Raw genomic sequence first — 19,676 nt, forward strand, 5'->3', positions numbered from 1 at the left:
GCAGCGGCGCTCAGCCCAGTTGGAGCGAAATGCCGAACTTATTTTGGCCTGCCAATTTAAACGTCCGACAGTAGGTACATTGTACCCGCGGGAACTCGCGTGTTTCAGTATCCCACAAATTAAGAAGCAATGCACTGCGTCGCAGGGTCGTGGACACGTTGACGTGACGTCACAGGAATTGCAGACGCGCTAAACATTCGGGTTTCGAGCCAAAAGTTAGTGCTTAGTGCTTGCCTTGTTTTGGTGTTTGGCGTGGTTGGTATTGGACGATGGATTCGTGGGGCATTCTGAATGTTGACACCGCCGCGGCCGCCATATCGAGAGACGATACGTCCACCAGTTTCAGACGGAAGGTTTTGGTATGATTTTCTTTTTAATTTTTTATTCATTGTTAATTTTTTTTTCGTCATATTGACGTATGGTTTGCGATTGTTGTACCTACTTACGCGAGAATGTTAGTATGTATTTTTATTACACTCTATAGATTTATTCTTATATTATTTATTCTTACAAACATATTTTTTTTTTCATTTTAATGACTTTTGATTTTAATGATTGCCGTATCTTTTAAATATGTCTAATATTCCCATTCCCCTCCAACTAGTCGGGAAAGACTGCGCTAGGAGTGGATACGACAATAGACCAACGGGGCGAGGATCGAACCAACACCCTTCGATGATGAGTCCGACCGCTCTTACCGTTGAGCAGCGGCGTGCACTCCATAGATCCAAAAATGCACTGCCTACCCTAAGGGCTCAATAAAACAAAACTTTTGTTGTGTTACTGAATACACAGTTAGATAAGGATTTTTCAAATTTTTACTTATAGTGCATACCCTAGTTAAAAACCTTATGCACGCTACTGCCGTTGAGCTATCGAGGATTGTTGTACGTACTTACATTTCCGAAAAAAATTCCTACCTACTAATATGACGTGAAGGTGAAGATCGTGAGTTTGTAAGGTTGTAATCTCTGGATCTATTAAACCGAATTTTATTTAATTCTTTTACTAATACAAAAAAAGAAGTTATATTCTAATGTTTGGATGTTTGTTACTCTTTAACGCCGCTAATATTGAACCGATTTGGCTGTAATTTGGAATGGAAATAGATTTTACTCTGGATTAACACAATAGGCTACTTTTTATCAAGAAAAAATCCTTAGATTCACGAGATTTACATCAAGTGGCAATGATCTTTTGTTTTAACTATCGTCTAACATGAATATTTCAACAAAATTACGTAAATTCGTTAAAATAACGTTACTACCTGCTAATGCCACTACTAGACTAACGTTTCTTTACGTAAAATGACGTTTATTGTGTCATTTCGTTGAAAACACAAAGTAAGATGATTGCGAAAACGAAAATACGATGAAAAACGTACGTAAATACGTGCACTACGTTTAAAACGTACCCTACTTTTAAACGTAGTGCACGCCATCGCCTGCAACAAAGAAAAAAGTAACCAACAACGTAGCTGTAGGTAGTTTCTTGTACAATATATTCAGGTTAATTAATCTTCTAAACTGCTTATTATATGCGCATATGAACATTTAACGGCCAATAGAAATTTTGCGCCAAATTGCTGGTATTTCTGGTATTTGCGCTAAAATGCAAGAAAGTAGTACAAACAAACAAACTTATTTGTTTTCGTAAGCTTTAATCTATACTTACTAATATACTATAAAGCTGAAGAGTTTGTTTGTTTGATTGAACGCGCTAATCTCAGGAACTACTGGTCCGATTTGAAAAATTCTTTCAGTGTTAGATAGTTACCACTAGTCAATACCATCAAAGATGCCAGCCACCTTCCGTAGGTCGTCGCTCTTACTAGTGGGGAAGGCATTTTACTCTTTAAACCCTTAATGCATTAAGCACAAAAATATCGATAACAGTCAGCTAGTATATATATAGTACTATACTTAGTATAGGCACATAGGTAATCTGTGGCTATAGGTACTCGTAGGTAATAATTTAAATTATAAATTAGTTATCAACACAACGTCAGAAGTAATTGTATCTAACGTCCAATAAATTAATTGCAACCGAATGACAGTACGAGAGCACGTGTAAATATTAAATCATAATACAATAATACAATTTTATAATTAGAAGATGTACCTATATGTGTAGGCTATCTATACTTATGTAGGTTCGAGTCAGTTTAATGGTAAGCGTCCACAGAACCTGGTCCCTATCGGACGCATCGGATCAAACGGATCGTATTCTTTACATAGAAAAACATACAAGTGCGTCCACTGATCCGCATCGTACGGATCGCACGAATCTATCGTAAAATTAAAAATCCGTTTGATGCGATGCGTCCGATACGTACAATCAATGTTGATATGTGGACGTCTTCCTTTAGGTTTAGACGGACAACGCATCGTGTGCCTTCAGCCTTTCCCACTTATTTGGTATAGAACTGACTCGAAAAAAATAACACTGTAAGTGACAATCACATACCCTGTTATCATCTGTTATTTATATGGGATATGAGATAGATATTCACAGTGATGCAAATAGTTTACCTGCACTTTGTTGACTAGGTACTTATTATTATTTTAATCTGTGGCTTATTCCAAATAATAAACTTCAATCATTATGAATTATAAAAATATCTTATTGACATAGACTACGTAGTACCTACGTGCATATATAAATAATGAAAATCGTTAAATTGTAGGTACGTCATCTAATTATTGGATACTTTTTTAATAAACGGATTAAACGTAGTAAGCATAAGAGGTCCTATTATAAAAAATATTGCACTAAGCTATTTTAAGAAGATCGGACGGACTCGGATCGGACTTTTTTGTTTTCCACGCAAACAAAGTTGCGAGTGTAGTATTTTTTTGTTTTTGATTTTTTGAAATAAAATAAACCTACGTGCATATTTAAATAATGAAAATCGTTACATTGTAGGTACGTCATCTAAATAATGGATACTTTTTTAGATAAGATAAATAAGATAAATATACTTTGTTTGCACACCACAAAGACAAAAACAAGTGAAATAAAAAACAAATTAGGAAGAGATCAGCATACAAAAGGCGGCCTTATCGCTAAGTAGCGATTTCTTCCAGGCAACCTTCGGTTAACTTTTTTAATACTTTTTTAATACTTAAACGGATTAAACGTACGCATAAGAAGTCCTATTATAAAAAATATTGCACTAAGCTATTATAAGAAGATCGGGCGTAGAGCTTTTTTAATTTTCACGCAAATAAAGTTGCGAGCGTAGTATTTTTTGTTTCTGATTTTTTGAAATAAAATAAAGCGCATAATAAATAAATAAATGTATTAAAACAAACTTATACAGAAAGATATATTTATGCATCTTTTGTTCAGTTTTTTTTTAAATAACAGATTAAAAAGAACTAAAAAATGATTGCAAAATATTTTTTCTCCTTAATCTCGGTTTAAACCCAAAATAAACGTCTCACTACCAGATTCCTATTTTTATGTACTTAAGCCTATCACTCAACCAATTAACATTGTCCACAACACATCACGCCGGTTAATGTGTCTGTCTTCGGGCTGTAATGAGATTTCTGCTAAGAAAAATGTTAATAGGTGTTAGGTGAGTCATTAGTCCAGGAAATACCTCGCCTCTTGCCAATAACTGCTCCCTGAGATCACAGGCGAAGCCAATCAGTGACAACTAAAGACACGCTTTATTGGCTTGTAATGACGCCGGGCATCGGTTCATAATAGTCTATAAACTGATTGGTTAAATTTGGCTGACTGCATACTATTGATGGCTCAAAGCTATTGATGTGTATGCCTAAGCCTATTTATAGGGAGATTTATCATTGACTGTCTTACATATCAACAGTCGGAAGAAACTTAAATACAAAAGTAGATTTCATTGTTGAAAAGGCCAATCTCCGCCCTTGGGCTAACCTAGTAACTTTACTTATCCTACTAATATTATAAACGTGAAAGTTTGTATGGATGTTTGGATGTTTTATACTCTTTAACGCCGCTACTATTGAAGCGATTTGGCTGAAGTTCAGAACGGAAATTAATTTAACTCTAGATTAACATATAAGCTACTTTTTATCCCGAAAAATCCATGGTTTCTCGAGATTTGCGAAAACTGATGATTTTGATGATATGAATGTTTGTTACTCTTCGACTACTGAACCGAATTAGCTGAAATTTGGTATTAAGATATATTATAGCATGGATTGACACATAGGCTACTTTTTATCGCGGAAACATTCATGGTTCCCGAGAGATTTGTGAAAAACTAAAATCCACGCGGACGAAATCGCGGGCGTCCGCTAGTTTATATCTAAGAAAAACTTAATATTTCTACTTTAATAATGAAAACATCACTTTATCAACTAAAGTTTGCTACAACGATGTATGACATTTTAAATTCATCTTTAATTTGTCCAACAGGGACAGGAAAAGATTGTTGACCATACAGCCTGAGTTTTACGATAGTTTTAGTTAGTTAGATAGTTAGATTTTTTTCCCTCTATCTGTCTGTCTGTATGTTCGTTGTAGAAACAAAAAGTACTCAACGGATTTTAACGAAATTTGGTTCAGTTATTCCTCATACTCTTGGGCAGGATATAGTATACATCACGCTACGATCAATAAGAGCAGAGCAGTGAAGCGAAATGTTGGGAAAACGGGAGAAGTTACTCCATTTCTATATACTACTGTAAGGGCTGGATTAAAGAGGTCTAAGGGCGGGCGAAGTCGCAGTCGTCCGCTAGTAATAACTATATCTTGAGCAAATCTCTATGCCAATTGTATTCTTCCTGGTTGCAATAATTGAATGAGAACACGCATCCAATAATACATGTTTTGTGATGTCTGTAATAATTCACTGTTTCGGTCTGTTTGATAAATTGCAGTCAATTTATTTTATCAGTAGCTATTAAATGCTTTTAGTAAACATCTAACATATAATCAATTTGATTTGCAACCATCAAGTTGTTTTAATATTTCTTACATGAATAATGTTGACCATCACTCATATAAAACTTCATTTGCGACATGTTATTCATTTTAAGGTCTTCCAGAGTCACCCTCCATCAGGTGGACAGACGACATCAAGCGAGTCGCAGGGATTTGCTGGATGCAGGCTCGGTATCGTGATGTTTGGAAGTCCCTACAAAAGGGGTATGTCCTGCAGTGGACGTCCATCGGCTGATATGATGATGATGATGATGAAGATGATGATGATGATGATGATGATGATGATTTATTTTAAGTACATCAAATTATGTACTTCTATTAGTTAGAGTACCAGTTTACTTCTTCAATAGAAGCAGCAGCAAAAGAACTTTGTGGTAATACATACGTTATTCAATGAAAAAAAGCAGTTTCCGTAATAAAGTAAAACCAACGCCATAAATTCGATAACATTTCGTTAACAAATTTTTTATACCGACATCGGAGTACCTATGGCCTATTCAGTTATTCACTATTTACCATTCCTCAATAGGGTTGGTGACTCATGTCAAATTTTAATAAACAATATTGATTTCGTATAGTCCTTCGAATAAGGGTCCGAAATATACCAAAATTAATAAAAAATAGTAAAAGATTGCGTATTTTATCTATTTTTTCAAACGCTAAAAACGCTGATAATCACTACTTTGGTCTTTATTATCAACCTATTAGAACAAATATCAAATCATTTGAAAAAAAAAACATCTACATACTGCACGATACCCACCAGTAAGCACCGCATGAGATTTATTACAATGCATATACCTTATCTCAATTTCGTATATGTCAACTAGCATACGTCAAAGATAGTGAATTAGCCTGCTGGCCATTTCGTGACGATAGTCTAATACTATACACGTCAAACGAAAGGTTGTCCGATTTTTTGGTTTAAGACCACTATTCTGTGGTTAAGTTTAACCGATAAGTGAGCATTTAGATCAGTAGATCGAAATGCTTTGTTTTCCTGTAATCTTCTAAAATACGAAGATGCTAATAACTTTACTTTCGGTGTCTGTGTAAAAATCATGGTTTTAAAAAAAAAAAAACTGAAATGCAACTATTTGTAACATATTATGCTTGACGTAATGACAAAGTCAGCGATTTCGTACCTCCTAAAAACTCAACTCTGCAATGTTCATGTAGATATAATTTGCTATTTAAAATTGTCCCATCCTCAGCTAGCCTATTCATTATTTTGGTCTTTATTAACAACCGATTAAAATAAACAACAAACCGATTAAAATTGACAAAATGTCCTCTATATACTATATGATATCAACCTGGCACCGGATGACATATGTTACATAGAATCTCAATTTTGTTTAAGTCAACTAGTATAAGTCAAAATTACTGAATAAGCCTGCAGGATTTTTTTTTTATATGTCGACTATTCGTTGAGTTTTCCTTGGTTTTATTATTAGAGCAAGCAAAAAACGGGTAAATAATTCTAAAAAATCATCTTCGCCAGTTATGATAGGTATGATTTTAATGAAAAGTTTTATTTTATTCAGGTCGTTGACATAGAATTGGCAACACTTGGAAAAATCTGTTGATCTGTTGATTACACAGCCATAAACATAGATAGACTAGTTGTGAAGATGCTTGAAAGATCAAGAATGTCGGATTCTCCAGAAATGGATACCCCTGCGGAAGAGGAGATATCAGACATAAATGAATCAGTGTTGCGCCAAAGTACGGAAATACTTGCAACAACGACGCGTCAAAGCCCACAAATTGATGACTTGACTGAAACTCAAGAGGATAATATACGCCAAAGTCCAGAAATGAATGAACCAAAAAGTGAAAGTCCGGAAATAAAACAAACGACGCAAGAATCACCAGAAATTAATATAATGTCGATGTTTGAAAGTTTAGCCGTTAATGCACTGACAACGATAGGAAATCCAGGAACAAACGTTGAAGTTAAGGGAGAACATCCTTCGATGCCAAAAAAAATAAAGAGAAGCGAATTCACTCCATCTGAATGTAGCGATTTTTCAGACGAGTTTCCAATACCTCCACAAAGAAGCAAAAAGAAAGATCGTGTCAGTCAGTTTCTATGGAATGCGTTTGAAAAGAATTGAGTTTTTGTTTCATTTCAGCATCCAATTAACTGGCTTGAAGAGTTAACAATGAAAGTATAAGATTTATTAAAGCTGCATTACCTACTCCTTCAAGCTGCTGGCTATGAGTTGGTTGTAATTGTTAACTTTTCTTGCAATGAAAAACGCACGTACATTCAAAATTCCCGCCAGTGTAATGCCGAGCATGTATTGAAGATTCAAATATCATATCGAAAAATGCAATATTCGTCATGTTTCTATGAGAAAATACATCTACATATTCAATTTCCAGCATTGTTTCTCATGAAATAAACCATTTGTCAATAAAAAGGAGATAATCGTTAGATTCCTAGAATATTTTCTGTGTAACCATCGCCTCCCAGACGATTCCAAAATTAACTTCAGCGTCTCACATTCTTAGCTCGCGTGAACTTTTCGCGCATGAAGTAAAGTCAGTTCTGTGCATTTCGTAGTTTCCAAGCATATCATATGCATTTTTAAGTGTTTGTTTTGTTGATTGAAATACCAGTTCATCATGGATATACCCACCGACGTTTGGGGCCAGCTGGCTTTAGAGGCCAGTCAGGTTTATTTGACTGAAGGCGGTCAAGTCAGGAGTCCATTTGCAAACACGGTAATGTAAATTTAGTTTTTTAATAATATAGAAAATACAATAGTAGGTATTTAATGAGCACTACGTTATAATATTTCAATATTTCACTGCGGAAATCTTCTATATATTACCTATACATAGTAGGTAGGTATCTATAAATATGATCGTGTTTATGAAAACAAACATAAAGCTTATATTAGTTATATAATGACGTACTTACCCACGTTAAGGCTTAATAAGCTCAATTAAATACATTGACTAGTTCTGATAATAAAGCAAAAATAAATTAAAATTGTAATATTGGTTTACGTGTATTATAACAATCAGGTATATCTAGTGCGTTGGAAAATAAATACTCTGTTGGATAATCATTACTTCTTTAAAGTATAATCACCATCTTCTTATTAATAGGTATCATACCTTCTCACAAAAAAACAGTACGTGATGACCTAATCTGAACTGTGTAGGTACTAAATATAAATAGCTTGACCTTTTTAAAACATAAATAAACAATGTCTGTTACAGCGTTCTGTTGGCCAAGCGTACACAACGTACTGAAGATGCATTACTGCTGTTGTGTGATGCATTGCTTGGATATAAATATATATATAAATTGAGTATATTGAACTCAAATGGTAAATTTATACTAATATTATAAAGCTGAAGAGTTTGTTTGTTTGTTTGATTGAACGCGCTAATCTCAGGAACTACTGGTCCGATTTGAAAAATTCTTTCAGTGTTAGTTAGCCCTTTTATCGAGGAAGGCTATAGGCTATATAATATCCCCGTATTCCTAAGGGACGCAAACCACGCGGGTGAAACTACGTGGCGTCAGCTAGTTTGTAATAATACGCGAATTTAAATTTCCATAATATAATTAAATGTTCAACTCTTTCTTAAGAGTAAAATAAAAAGAAATTAATATGGAATATATATAAGCTTACCACAATGGCTATAATGGAAGAAGGGGATGAGGAAACTTTGTGTGATTAATAAAAAGAAGCTATGGGTACGAAAATGGACGACGAATTGTTTCTTCACTCCAGCGAAACGTCATTTTATGATTTTAGGAGCAACTTACGAACTCATCATTCAACTATCGACTAAATTTTTGGTGTTCAGACACGTTCAGCTAAATTTTACGCTACTAGAATAAACTACTAAAGTAGTCCGCACAAGCCTTAACCATTCGCTGCCCGCGAGTATTTTATCGAAAAGCCCGTCTGCGTTGAAGAAGCCGACAGTCAGGGAATGCGGTTTTAATCTACCGTAGTGAGCCATTAAAAAAATCTTTATATTCTTCTATCGCGCGGAGCATGATACTGTGCTCGCCTATTGCCCTAAGTTTACTTTATATTTTTTTACGTCACGTAACGGATACGATGGCGACCGGTCGTCCATTTAGGAGTCAAGAGGTTAAAGCCTAGTTTGGACTACTTTAGTATTTTAATTGAGTACGAACGATTTTTAGGCGGTAAATCGATAAATTGTTCGTACTTGACTAAAATACTAAAGCACCAAGTCCAAACAAGCCTTAAGCATCTCGGGTCTGCAGACGTCCTTACGAAAGACCCAAAGAACAAAAAAGTTAACAAATTCATATAATTTGTTTCAGACCATAGAGAAACTGCCCGACAAGGTTCTGCTGAATATATTCTCGTATTTGTCTCACCGCGCGATATGTCGCATGGCCACGGTGTGCAAACGCTGGCGGATGGTGGCCTACGACACCAAGCTCTGGACCCACGTCAGCTTGCGACCTGAGATATCTGGACTCCATGTAGGTGAGTACCTGAACTGCGTGAGTACCTAGACTGCGTATCTGCGTTATCGTCGTGAAAACAACTGACGTGTCAAAAGTGCTTGTAAACTGAGCCTACTTGAAATAAATGATTTTTGATTTTGAACAATGGAAAACAAAAAAAAACCATGATAAATATACTTATAATAAACCTGTAGAAAGGTCAATTCTTTACATGAAATATATTACCAAAATAACTATACAATATAAAAAAGTCGATTTATATTGTATAGTTCGATCGATATTGGTGCGAAAAATGCAATCGGTCTCTCTGTCTGTATGTTCGTTATAGAAACAAAAACTACTCGACGGATTTTAACGAAACTTGGTATAATTGTTCTTTATACTCCTGGGCAGGTTATAGTATACTTTTCATCACGCTACAACCAATAGGAGCAGAGCAATGAAGATGTTGGGAAAACGGGAAAAGTTCTCCATTTTTTAAGCTTCCGTCGCATGTGCAGCCTTATTGGGTAGGGGTAGGGGTAGGATAGGGGTAGGGTAAGGGTAGTTGAAAGTTTTCATCAACTTTCACGTGGACGAAGTCGCGGGCGTCCGCTAGTAATTTAGCTGGTAGGAGACTTCGGCCGTGGCTAGTTACCACCTTTCCGGCAAAGACGTACCGCCAAGCGATTTAGTGTTCCGGTACGATGCCGTGTAGAAACCGAAAGGAGTGTGGATTTTCCTCCTCCTAAAAACAATATTCCCTTTCAACTTTACTACTCAACTTGGAAAAGACTGTGTTAGGTACGACAATAGTCCAGCAAGCGCAAACCTCTCTCTCATTCTGAGACGAGACTCGGGCTCAGCAGTGAGCGGTACATGGGTTGATAATGATGATGATGATGACAATGTACCTACCTATCTTAGTTAAATTGTTGCTTTGAAGTCCTCTTAATTTGGCAGGTTCTCTGGAATCTCTCCTGGCGCTGATATCGATAAGGTTCGGCCCCTCGCTGCGGTACATCGAGCTGCCAATAGAACTCATCACGCATACAGTGCTCCACGAGCTGGCGTCCAAATGCCCTAACTTGACCCACATGCTGCTTGATTTTAGTACAGGTACGTACTACGTACCACAGAATACATTAAAGTACAAGTTCAGAAGGTTTACTCTACAGTCATTTCAATGAATAGCGACTCTTACTACGACACAATAAAGTACAATTCAGTTCGAACAGAATTAGTTACCTATTTTCATATTCACGGATATTGGTCTATCTCCAATATCACGCACACTCGACCTTCTGCAGATACGAGTAGGTATTACTGCCTAATAGGTATATAAATATAATTGGCTAGCAGACGCCACGCGGTTTCATTTGCGTAGTATCCGTTTCTGTAGGAATAACGGGATAAAATATATTCTGTAGGACCCGGGAATAGAGTAGCTTTCTTCTTTCCTCTTTATAATATTAGTATAGAGTATACATAAAACTGGGGTAGGTAGAGATCTTATGGCACGGATTATAGCTTGACAACTTCGTTCGTAACACTCCCGATGGTTCGCGCGGGCCGGGGGGCGTGTAGCGATGAATGGAAAACCCACGACTGATGCACCTCACTTCCCCGCACGCACTATTTCACACCCACGCAGTCTTTCCCCCCGTCGCCCGCATATCAAGGGAGGAGGGGAAGGTATCCGTGGCTTATGGTTATGATATTTTTCAGCTATGCAGCTCCACGACTTCTCGGAAATGCAGGCGTTTCCTACGAAGTTACGCTATCTGTGCATATGTCTGTCTGAGGTCATCTTCATGGAGGGTTTTATGAGGAAGATATACAACTTTATCAATGGATTAGAAATATTACATCTTATTGGTGAGTTCAATTCAATCAACTGTTAGGATAAGTTAGCTTATGTATTCTCTCAATTAAAAAAAAATCAACAACATAAATATCTCTTAAACATCGAAATACTTAGGTATGTCTATGGTACACAGTAGGGAGTACATTGATTTTTAACAAATTTTAAACATTAATTCTATTTTTAGACGGTTAGGTAGATTTTTCCTGACTTTCCTGTTGATTCAACTTACGGTTGATTGATTTTTTAATATTTTGAAGATCTGCTTGCATGGTGGTAAAACGTATCGTATGTAATCATGAACATAAGTATAGCTAGCGACCTGTAAGTTGAACCATGAGCTGTAACTCATTTTTGGATGTTAGTGACGTATGGTAAGATGTGTCACTACTAGGTACCACCTAATAGCAACACTTTGACACCATTATAAACCATGGAGCACGCTTCTAACACTTTTAATATAATTTACCACCACAACTGATATTTCGGTTCAACTTACTTGCCGGTGTCCATACCAAAGTCATCGATCTCCTTTTAAAAAGTGGATGCACAATCAGCGATTAAAAAACGTCCCCACAGTGCCAAACACAACTTCTTAGCACTCAATTCAAGTAGTAGCATTTGCAAATTCAACCTTAAACTCAATCCTTAAGGTTGAATTTTCGCTGAATTTGGGATTTAAGTGAATATTGGACTATAATATAAAAAAATACTTGAAAGGCCTTTAGGTATAATTTTATTTACCAATAATTCTAAAACTGTCAGCAAAATTGGCCAGTTTTTAAGTGAAATTTTCTACATGATTGTGCGTCCTTTTATCATAAGAGGTCAATGACCTAAGTATATTGTTTTAATTTACTATATCTCCAAACAAAAGGCACATACGAAAAGGTGGAAGAAGAAGAGGAAGAGATCTACGAAGTAATCAACGTCCACAAACTGAAGTCGGCCACTCCCAACCTCCGCGTCATCAACTTGTATGGCATCAACTTTGTTGACGACTCGCACATTGACGCCTTCAGCTCCAACTGTATACAGGTACTATATAAGTGTTATTCTCTGTCATCTCCTCCTCTCAAGAATCACTGCTTTCTGTATCAGACTCTTGATCCAACAGTTAAGTGAAAGCTTCTTAAGATGTAGGTAGAAGCTTTTCGCTATAAGACCATTGACTGAAACAATTATCGGAACAATAATAATTGACTCAACATTCCACATGGCGGTAATCTAGACCTACTAATATTATACCTACTAATTTTGTAAAGCTGAAGAGTTCGTTTGTTTGTTTGATTGAACGCGCTAATCTCGGAAACGACTGGTCCGATTTGAAAAATTCTTTCAGTTTTAGTTAGCCTATTTATTGAGGAAGCCTAATTATTTTATTGAGAATTTTAACACAAAGAAGAAATAAAAGCTCAGTATCTCATAATCCGACCCAGGACTCGAACCCTGACCTCATGACTCTAAACCACATAGGCATTTGAACCAACAAGACAGTCTTCGATCAGATGAAGTCCTCATGGGTTCTACAGTTTCATATTAAGTTTACTTTCAGGTTCAAGTGTTAGTATCTAATTGTTCACAATTCTAACAGATAATTATGCAAAGCACGTTCTAAAACTGAAGATTTTCAATTTTCTAATGCAAATAGTTAAAACTTTTAATCCTACTGTCACTAGTTAACAAAAAGTTAATATTTTTAAACTTTGCACCATTTAGTTACTCTACAACATTTAGGTATAATTTCCACCTATCCTAAAGCACATCTATTCTTTTAAAACAAATAATCTTTGTTAAAGTTGGAATGCCTCGCAGTGAACTATTGCAACAAGGTGACGGGTTCCACCATGAAGACGCTGTTCCAACGGTCCAGGAGGCTGACCTGCTTACTGATGAATGGGTGTAGTAAGTAAAAGTTACGCTTGTATTCCCTATTATTAGATTTCCATTTCCGTACTTCACAAGAAAAAAACGGAAACCATAAAGGATCATTTTATTGTAGGTATGTCTGTCAAGACTCTTTATCTCTGGAACGGATGGAGGTATACAGTTGGAATTAAAACTCAGGTCTTAACCCTTAAAGCTGTGAAAAAATCAACCTTCTCTGTTAACGTAAAAACAAATACTAAGGGCTGCTATTGTACGGAACCCTCGATAAGCGAGTCCAACTCACACTTGTCGGAGCTTTTTTATTCAACAACTAGATATCTATTAATAAGGCTCCACAGAGCTTCTTAATTAGATTTTAAACGCATAGTTCATAAAATACATTATGTATTTTCATAAATATACAACCTTGTTTGTCTCTTTTGAAGGTCTACAATCAGAATACGTGATGCAAGTAGAATGGGAGAAATCCTCGATCCAGGAGTTGGATGTGACTGCCACGGATCTGTCTTCGGAGTGTCTGATCGACATGCTTACCAGGATCCCGAACCTGAGGTTCCTGAGCGCGGGCCAGATCAACGGGTTTAATGACTCCGTTCTCAAAGCTTGGATTGAAGCCGGAACGGCAAGGTTAGAATTACTCTTTCAGAATGAACTTTAACAAAGACATTTATAGTAGGTAAGTGCAAAGTTCTAGTCCAAGGAGGCTGTCATTGCAACAACCAAACTGCACAGCTAGCTACGAGTATTATAACCCCCTTGGGACATTTTTATAAACAACGCATCCATATGGGTCGAGTTTCTAAGGAAAGAAAATACATGTTTTTGGAGTTTCGATGAGATTCTATTTATTTAATTACTTTTAAGCCTACGATAAAAAACACTTGCCCCTAAAAACTGGTAATAAATTGTTAAGTGTTTTTCGCTGCCGAACCCCTGCTGTGGACCATCTATAAAATAATCATTGGCGAGAAATGCTACTACCTGAATAATTATTTGCTTCCAGGAATCTAGTAGCATTAGACGTGGACGCATCAGACAACCTGACGGATGAGGCGCTGCACCGGTTCCTGTCGCGGCACGGCAGCCAGCTGTGGGGACTGGTGATGAGCGGGATGCCACACATCACCGACCAGCTGTGGCAGAGTGTGCTGCAACTGTTGACTAACGCAAAGTGAGTCATCATCATCATCATATCAGCCGATGGACGTCCAGGACAATAGGCCTTTTGTAGGGACTTTCAAACATCACGATCCTGAGCCGTTGCATCCAGCGAATCCCCGTGGTTCGCTTGATGTCGCCAGTCCACCTGGTGGGGGGTCACTGCGTTTTCGAGTGCGGGGTCGCCAGTTTTTGAGCCCAACGTCCATCGGCCCTTCGAACTATGAGCCCCGCCCATTGCCACTTCAGTTTCGCGAGTTTCGAAGTTGGTAAAAAGGTTCTTCTGCGGATCTCCTCACTTTTGATTCGATACACAGAGATACTCCGAGAGATACTTCCATCACGCAGAGATACTTCCATCGCCCGCTGTGTGTAGGTAACTATACCTAAACCAAAATTTAAGTTGGCGTGCTTTTGTTCGCAGAATCCTCATCATGGGAACGCAAGAAAGACTCGGCGTCAATATTCACGTTGATCAGGTGAGAATTTACATCAATGATCAATCTATTTATATTTTAAGTCATAGCTATGCTCAAACTTCCTCTCCTTTAAGAGGAGAATTCTATCTCTTAATCTACTAGAGGATACCCGATTTCCTCTTTTTAATGTAATTTGGACCTCTTTAATCCGGCCCTCTCGCAAAATCCTTTTTTGGCGGACGTCTACTACATGACTTGGAGGAGTATTTTCTGTATGCAAAATTAGTTGAGGGGCCCAATATGAAGGGTCAAGACTTCATAAAAAGAGAAAGATGTTTGAAGAACCTATGAATATACGGGAATTCATAGGCTCTTCAAACCAAAGTAGATTCTGGACTCTTCAAACTATATGCCCCGTCTATTGCCACTTCAACTTCGCGACTCGCTGAGCTATGTCGGTGACTTTGGTTCTTTTGCGGATCTCATCATTTCTTCAGAGAAACTCCAAGCATATCCAGCTCCATCGCCCGCTATACAATGGCAAAATTTGAAATTAATTGCATCGTTTGATACATGACTTTTTCTTCCAGCTAATGGACGGCATAGCCAACAGCTGTCCCAACCTGGAGCGACTGGAACTGCGCTGGGACCCGGAAAACTTGCGTTTCAGCGACAAGAGTCAGAAAGCCATCGACATTCTGCGAGTCAAGTGTTTGAAGCTGAAATGCTTAGTGTTAAGGTATCTACCGAATTATTGTTCTAAAGCATTGATTCCCAAGTAGTTTAGATGGCCCCCCAGGGGCCTACGGGAGACTCCACGGGTTCTACGTCGGCGTGACAGAAAAATGAGGGTTCACAGTTCGTAAGCGGGGTTCTGCGAAAATTCATCTGGCTTCATAGTGGTATCGTACGGGATTAAAAAAAATAAGTAAAAATTGATTGGTTCTTTTTCTGTGTTGAATGAAATCACTTTTTTGATTGAAACGCTTTTATTTTTTTTTAATCCACTACAAATTACAATCAATTAATTAATGAGTCAAGTCTTTTCGAAAATTATTAATCCGTGGTTGAAACTTAGCCGCAGTATAGACATATCCAATGATGTTCCATAGTCAGATCTAATCTTCACAATTTTTGTCGAGTTTTGGGAAATGGGTTTTTAATGTAGCTGCAGGGGGTCCGAATCCAAACAGACTAAATACTCAGTCGTCTTTGACCCCTGCATAAAGTGTATCAAATCGCACACTTGCAGGGGTCTCCAAAGCACAATAGAATTCGTTATTAAACTAACAATGTGTGGGTCAATAAAAATAAACACCTACTGGGTCAAAGAGATGCAGATAAATGATATGTCTAATATTTAAACTGTATTTTAAAATAATGAAATGATGGAGCGGTAAAGAATACAATTACTTACCAACACAGTTTAGATTACAATGCAAGGTTAAAGTGACGCAATTCTAAATCCAATATGGCGTATGCACAAAGATGGCGAAAATTATTTATAATGACGTCATTCCTCGCTTAGACATGAAATATTTTTTTACCTCTCTGGCGCAGTTGGTAGTACTGTTCTTAACAGAGAGGTCTTAGGTTCGATTCCCAGCACGGCCAGTTTAGGATTTTATATTTTCAAAAATGGCTCAAGTCTGGTCTGGGGGTAGACATAGGCCGTGGCTAGTTACCACCATACCGGCAAAGACCGCTAAGCGATTTAGCGTTCCGATACGATGTTGCGTAGAAACTGTCAAAGGTATGGGTAGAATAAAGTACATCTTCTAAGTAAGCCCGCATCCATTTTGGGGTCGGGGGGCCTTTTGGGATCGATGGGCCTTTTGAGGACCCTGGAGCTCACCAGCTGTCTTCAGGTCACGGCTTACAACTATAGCAAAAACATTACCCCCTTTCTTACGCAGTCGGGCAAAAAGTGTCCTAACAACTTTTTGGTCATAATTTTTTCCGTTTAGCCCCCTTTCGCGATAAGGACCTTCGTTCCAAAATTTAATAAAACACTTTGTTTCCAGCGATGGCCGCTACTATGAGATCGTGAAAGCGAACTTCGAGCGCGCAGACCGCACCACAGTCGTGAGGACCTCCACCAACTGCCGAGTATCCAACTACTATCTACTGTCCAATTATAAAGATCTTATTTTCAACTGAAACTATTCAAGATAAAATTGTAAAATAAAGCAAATTAATCATCATCATAATCAACCCATAATCGGCTCACTGCTGAGCTTGAGACTCTTAACAGAATGAGAGGGGTTAGGCCATTTAGTCCACCTCGCTGGCCCAATATTGAATTTCATTAAATGCACACAACTGAAAAGTTGGATGTGCATGCCCCAGATCGGATTCGAAACTACACCCTCCGAAGTCAGAGGGTCACAGGGATATCAAGGCTCAAATTAATTATACCATACATTATGCGAAAAAGCTAAGGAAAAAGAGAGAGTCTACCACAGCAAGGTTCTGTTGAGAAGAGCCGAAAAAAACTCTTATTATAATTTTAAACGAGAAACTCGGTTTTTTTTTGTTTTTCTTTACAAGTTAGCCCTTGACTACAATCTCACCTGATGGTAAGTGATGATGCAGTCTAAGATGGAAGCGGGCTAACTTGTTAGAAGGAGGATGAAAATCCACAACCCTTTTGGTTTTTACACGGCATCGTACCGGAACGCTAAATCGCTTGGCGGTACGTCTTTGCCGGTAGGGTGGTAACTAGCCACGGCCGAAGCCTCCCAGCAGCCAGACCTGGACTAATTAAGAAAATCTCAATCTGCCCAGCCGGGGATCGAACCCAGGACCTGCGTTTTGTAAACGCGAGTAACGCTCCACCCAGTTATTGTTGAGGACTCTGCGCTCGAGATTGTAGACGAATAAATCCACTGTAGACGAGTAAATCCACCGCGCATACCACTGCGCCACGGAGGCCGACAAAAAATCAGTCAGTCACTCAGTCATCATACAAATTTGGTCCCAATAATTATTATTCATACACACAGCTGAAAATTGGCCATAAATTAGAATTAGAATTTAAGGAGACTTCACCAAGCCAATTTTCATAAGATTCTACATTCTGATTTGAAAATCAGCGCCGTGTGTTATGCTTGTATATAGTACACGGCATATGCTGAGCTGTACACCCTTTCTTTTTAAGGGTTACAGACAGACATGCTGTTTTTAGTTAAGGATACTGTTTGTAACTTTTAAATTTGAATAAATTTATTTTCTTTCTTTCTTTCATTGGCCAAATCAGCTAAAATAAATGGCATGAACGTTGTAGTTATTAAATAGTTTAATTTGATTACTACCGGACTCAGCAACGTATGCTGGTAAATTAAGAAACAGATGGTAGGTAGAAGATAATAGATTATATCTACCTAACTAGCTATGTTTTGTTAATAATGTTAAATTAAGGATTTCGTTTTTTTTACAAGTTAGCCTTTGACTACAATCTCACCTGATGGTAAGCGATGATGCAATCTATACTTACAATAAATCTGTAGAGAGGTCAATTCTCTACATGAAATGTATTATGTATTTGCAAAATAACTATCAGCGGGTGATTAGTGATCGATACTGATGCCAAAAATGCAATCAGTAAAATTTTCGTGTCTGTCTGTATATTCGTTATAGAAACAAAAACTACTTGACTGATTTTAATGAAACTTGGTACAATTATTCTTCATACTACTGGGCAGGTTAAAGTATACTTTTCATCACGCTACGATCAATAGGAGCAGAGCAGTGAAAGGAAATGTTGGGAAAACGGGAGAAGTTACTCCAGTTTTTAAGCTTCCATCGCGTGGTTCTTCTCCCGTTTTCCCAACATTTCCTTTCACTGCTCTGATAGGGGTAGAGTTGAGTCCCTACTCATCAACTGTATGGTAGGGTAGCTTTAGAGTGGGAATAAGGTAGGGTAGTAATAGGGTTTCACGCGGACGAAGTCGCGGGCGTCCGCTAGTTTCTAATATATTTCTTGCTCGTAAACAGTAGGTCACGTTTTGAATTGTACAATGACAAACAAATCAAAGGAAAATCTTTCTCATTTTAGAAATGCTAAATGTTTGTCAGCTTATGCTCTTAATTACACGGTAGGTTTATACATTAACAGGATTTTTTATATTTCATTCAAAGATATAAACACGTTTTTTTTATTTATGAACTCTTCAAGACAGCTTATGTTTATATTTTTATAACACATTTGCTCGTAAAGTATTTCTTATTTCACCAATTTCAATATAGTAATGTATCTCATATAATATCGGCACTGCATTTTTTAGTACATTACTAAAAAATGCACATGTGCCGTAATGTAATATAAAACCTTCATAATCCGTCTAAAAACGAACGGTACTTTTTTAAATCTTAGCAAAGAATTTTTATGTCAGATAAGTGCTCAACATTTTATGAATAAAATTAACTTTGTGAGATAAAATAATATAATAAATAGACATTTAATTCTTTCATTTTAGTCATTTTGACAATAAATGACAACCATTTATAATTAACAGAAACACAAAAATATTAATTGACTCTATGAGTAATACTGGCTGTTTTAGGTGCATTTGCCTAAAAAAACGCTGGTGTGCGTATCATACGTATAATATATGTTATCATACGGAAAACAGGCAAAGATGCAAATTCATTTTCAGAAAGTGTGTTCAGAGTGTTTCCTCGCAAATGTGTTTTAAAACGTCGTATGACATACGTGCGCTTTGATAATTACAGCCTCTGCTTCCTTACTATAGCTCTTTCCTTCAGCTCGAGCTGCAATATCGCCTCGGCTGTTATTTTCAACTTACCGCACCTATATCTTATTATACTATCACCATTTATGTTTATGGAATTTGATATTACTTACGCAGTTTACTGCCATTTAATATATTGTGTTATAAAAATAAAAAAAAAATATACAAAAATGCATGGCATCTTTTATTTTATAAAC

The 19,676-nt window shown here is 37.2% G+C and overlaps 1 protein-coding gene across 3 annotated transcripts; it reads left to right on the top strand.

Annotated features, from left to right (window-relative positions):
• The first annotated feature begins 89 nt into the window (after positions 1 to 89).
• LOC112049458 (F-box/LRR-repeat protein 2) lies at positions 90 to 19,652 on the top strand. Of its 3 annotated transcripts, XM_024087332.2 has the most exons (12): positions 90 to 359; positions 6,486 to 7,019; positions 9,266 to 9,434; positions 10,358 to 10,513; positions 11,123 to 11,272; positions 12,136 to 12,296; positions 13,058 to 13,163; positions 13,574 to 13,775; positions 14,152 to 14,319; positions 14,731 to 14,785; positions 15,316 to 15,464; positions 16,750 to 19,652. In XM_024087332.2, the coding sequence occupies exons 2-12, from the start codon at positions 6,573 to 6,575 to the stop codon at positions 16,883 to 16,885; spliced, it is 1,899 nt and encodes a 632-aa protein (XP_023943100.1). In that variant the 5' UTR covers positions 90 to 359; positions 6,486 to 6,572; the 3' UTR covers positions 16,886 to 19,652. The 3 variants fall into 3 exon arrangements, with proteins under 3 accessions (XP_023943100.1, XP_023943102.1, XP_023943101.1); XM_024087334.2 differs by lacking the exon at positions 6,486 to 7,019; XM_024087333.2 differs by lacking the exons at positions 90 to 359; positions 6,486 to 7,019 and adding an exon at positions 7,094 to 7,671.
• The last annotated feature ends 24 nt before the right edge of the window (positions 19,653 to 19,676 follow it).

Source organism: Bicyclus anynana, chromosome 24 (assembly GCF_947172395.1).
Source record: "Bicyclus anynana chromosome 24, ilBicAnyn1.1, whole genome shotgun sequence".
Classification (NCBI taxonomy): domain Eukaryota; kingdom Metazoa; phylum Arthropoda; class Insecta; order Lepidoptera; family Nymphalidae; genus Bicyclus; species Bicyclus anynana.

What these genes read in the sequence shown, in the direction of transcription:
- LOC112049458 (XM_024087332.2), top strand. Translation starts at nt 6,573, where the DNA reads ATGCTTGAAAGATCAAGAATGTCGGATTCTCCAGAAATGGATACCCCT. An exon ending in AGAAATATTACATCTTATTG is followed by an intron (nt 11,273 to 12,135) that starts GTGAGTTCAATT and finishes TCCAAACAAAAG; the next exon opens with GCACATACGAAAAGGTGGAA. An exon ending in ATTGAAGCCGGAACGGCAAG is followed by an intron (nt 13,776 to 14,151) that starts GTTAGAATTACT and finishes ATTTGCTTCCAG; the next exon opens with GAATCTAGTAGCATTAGACG.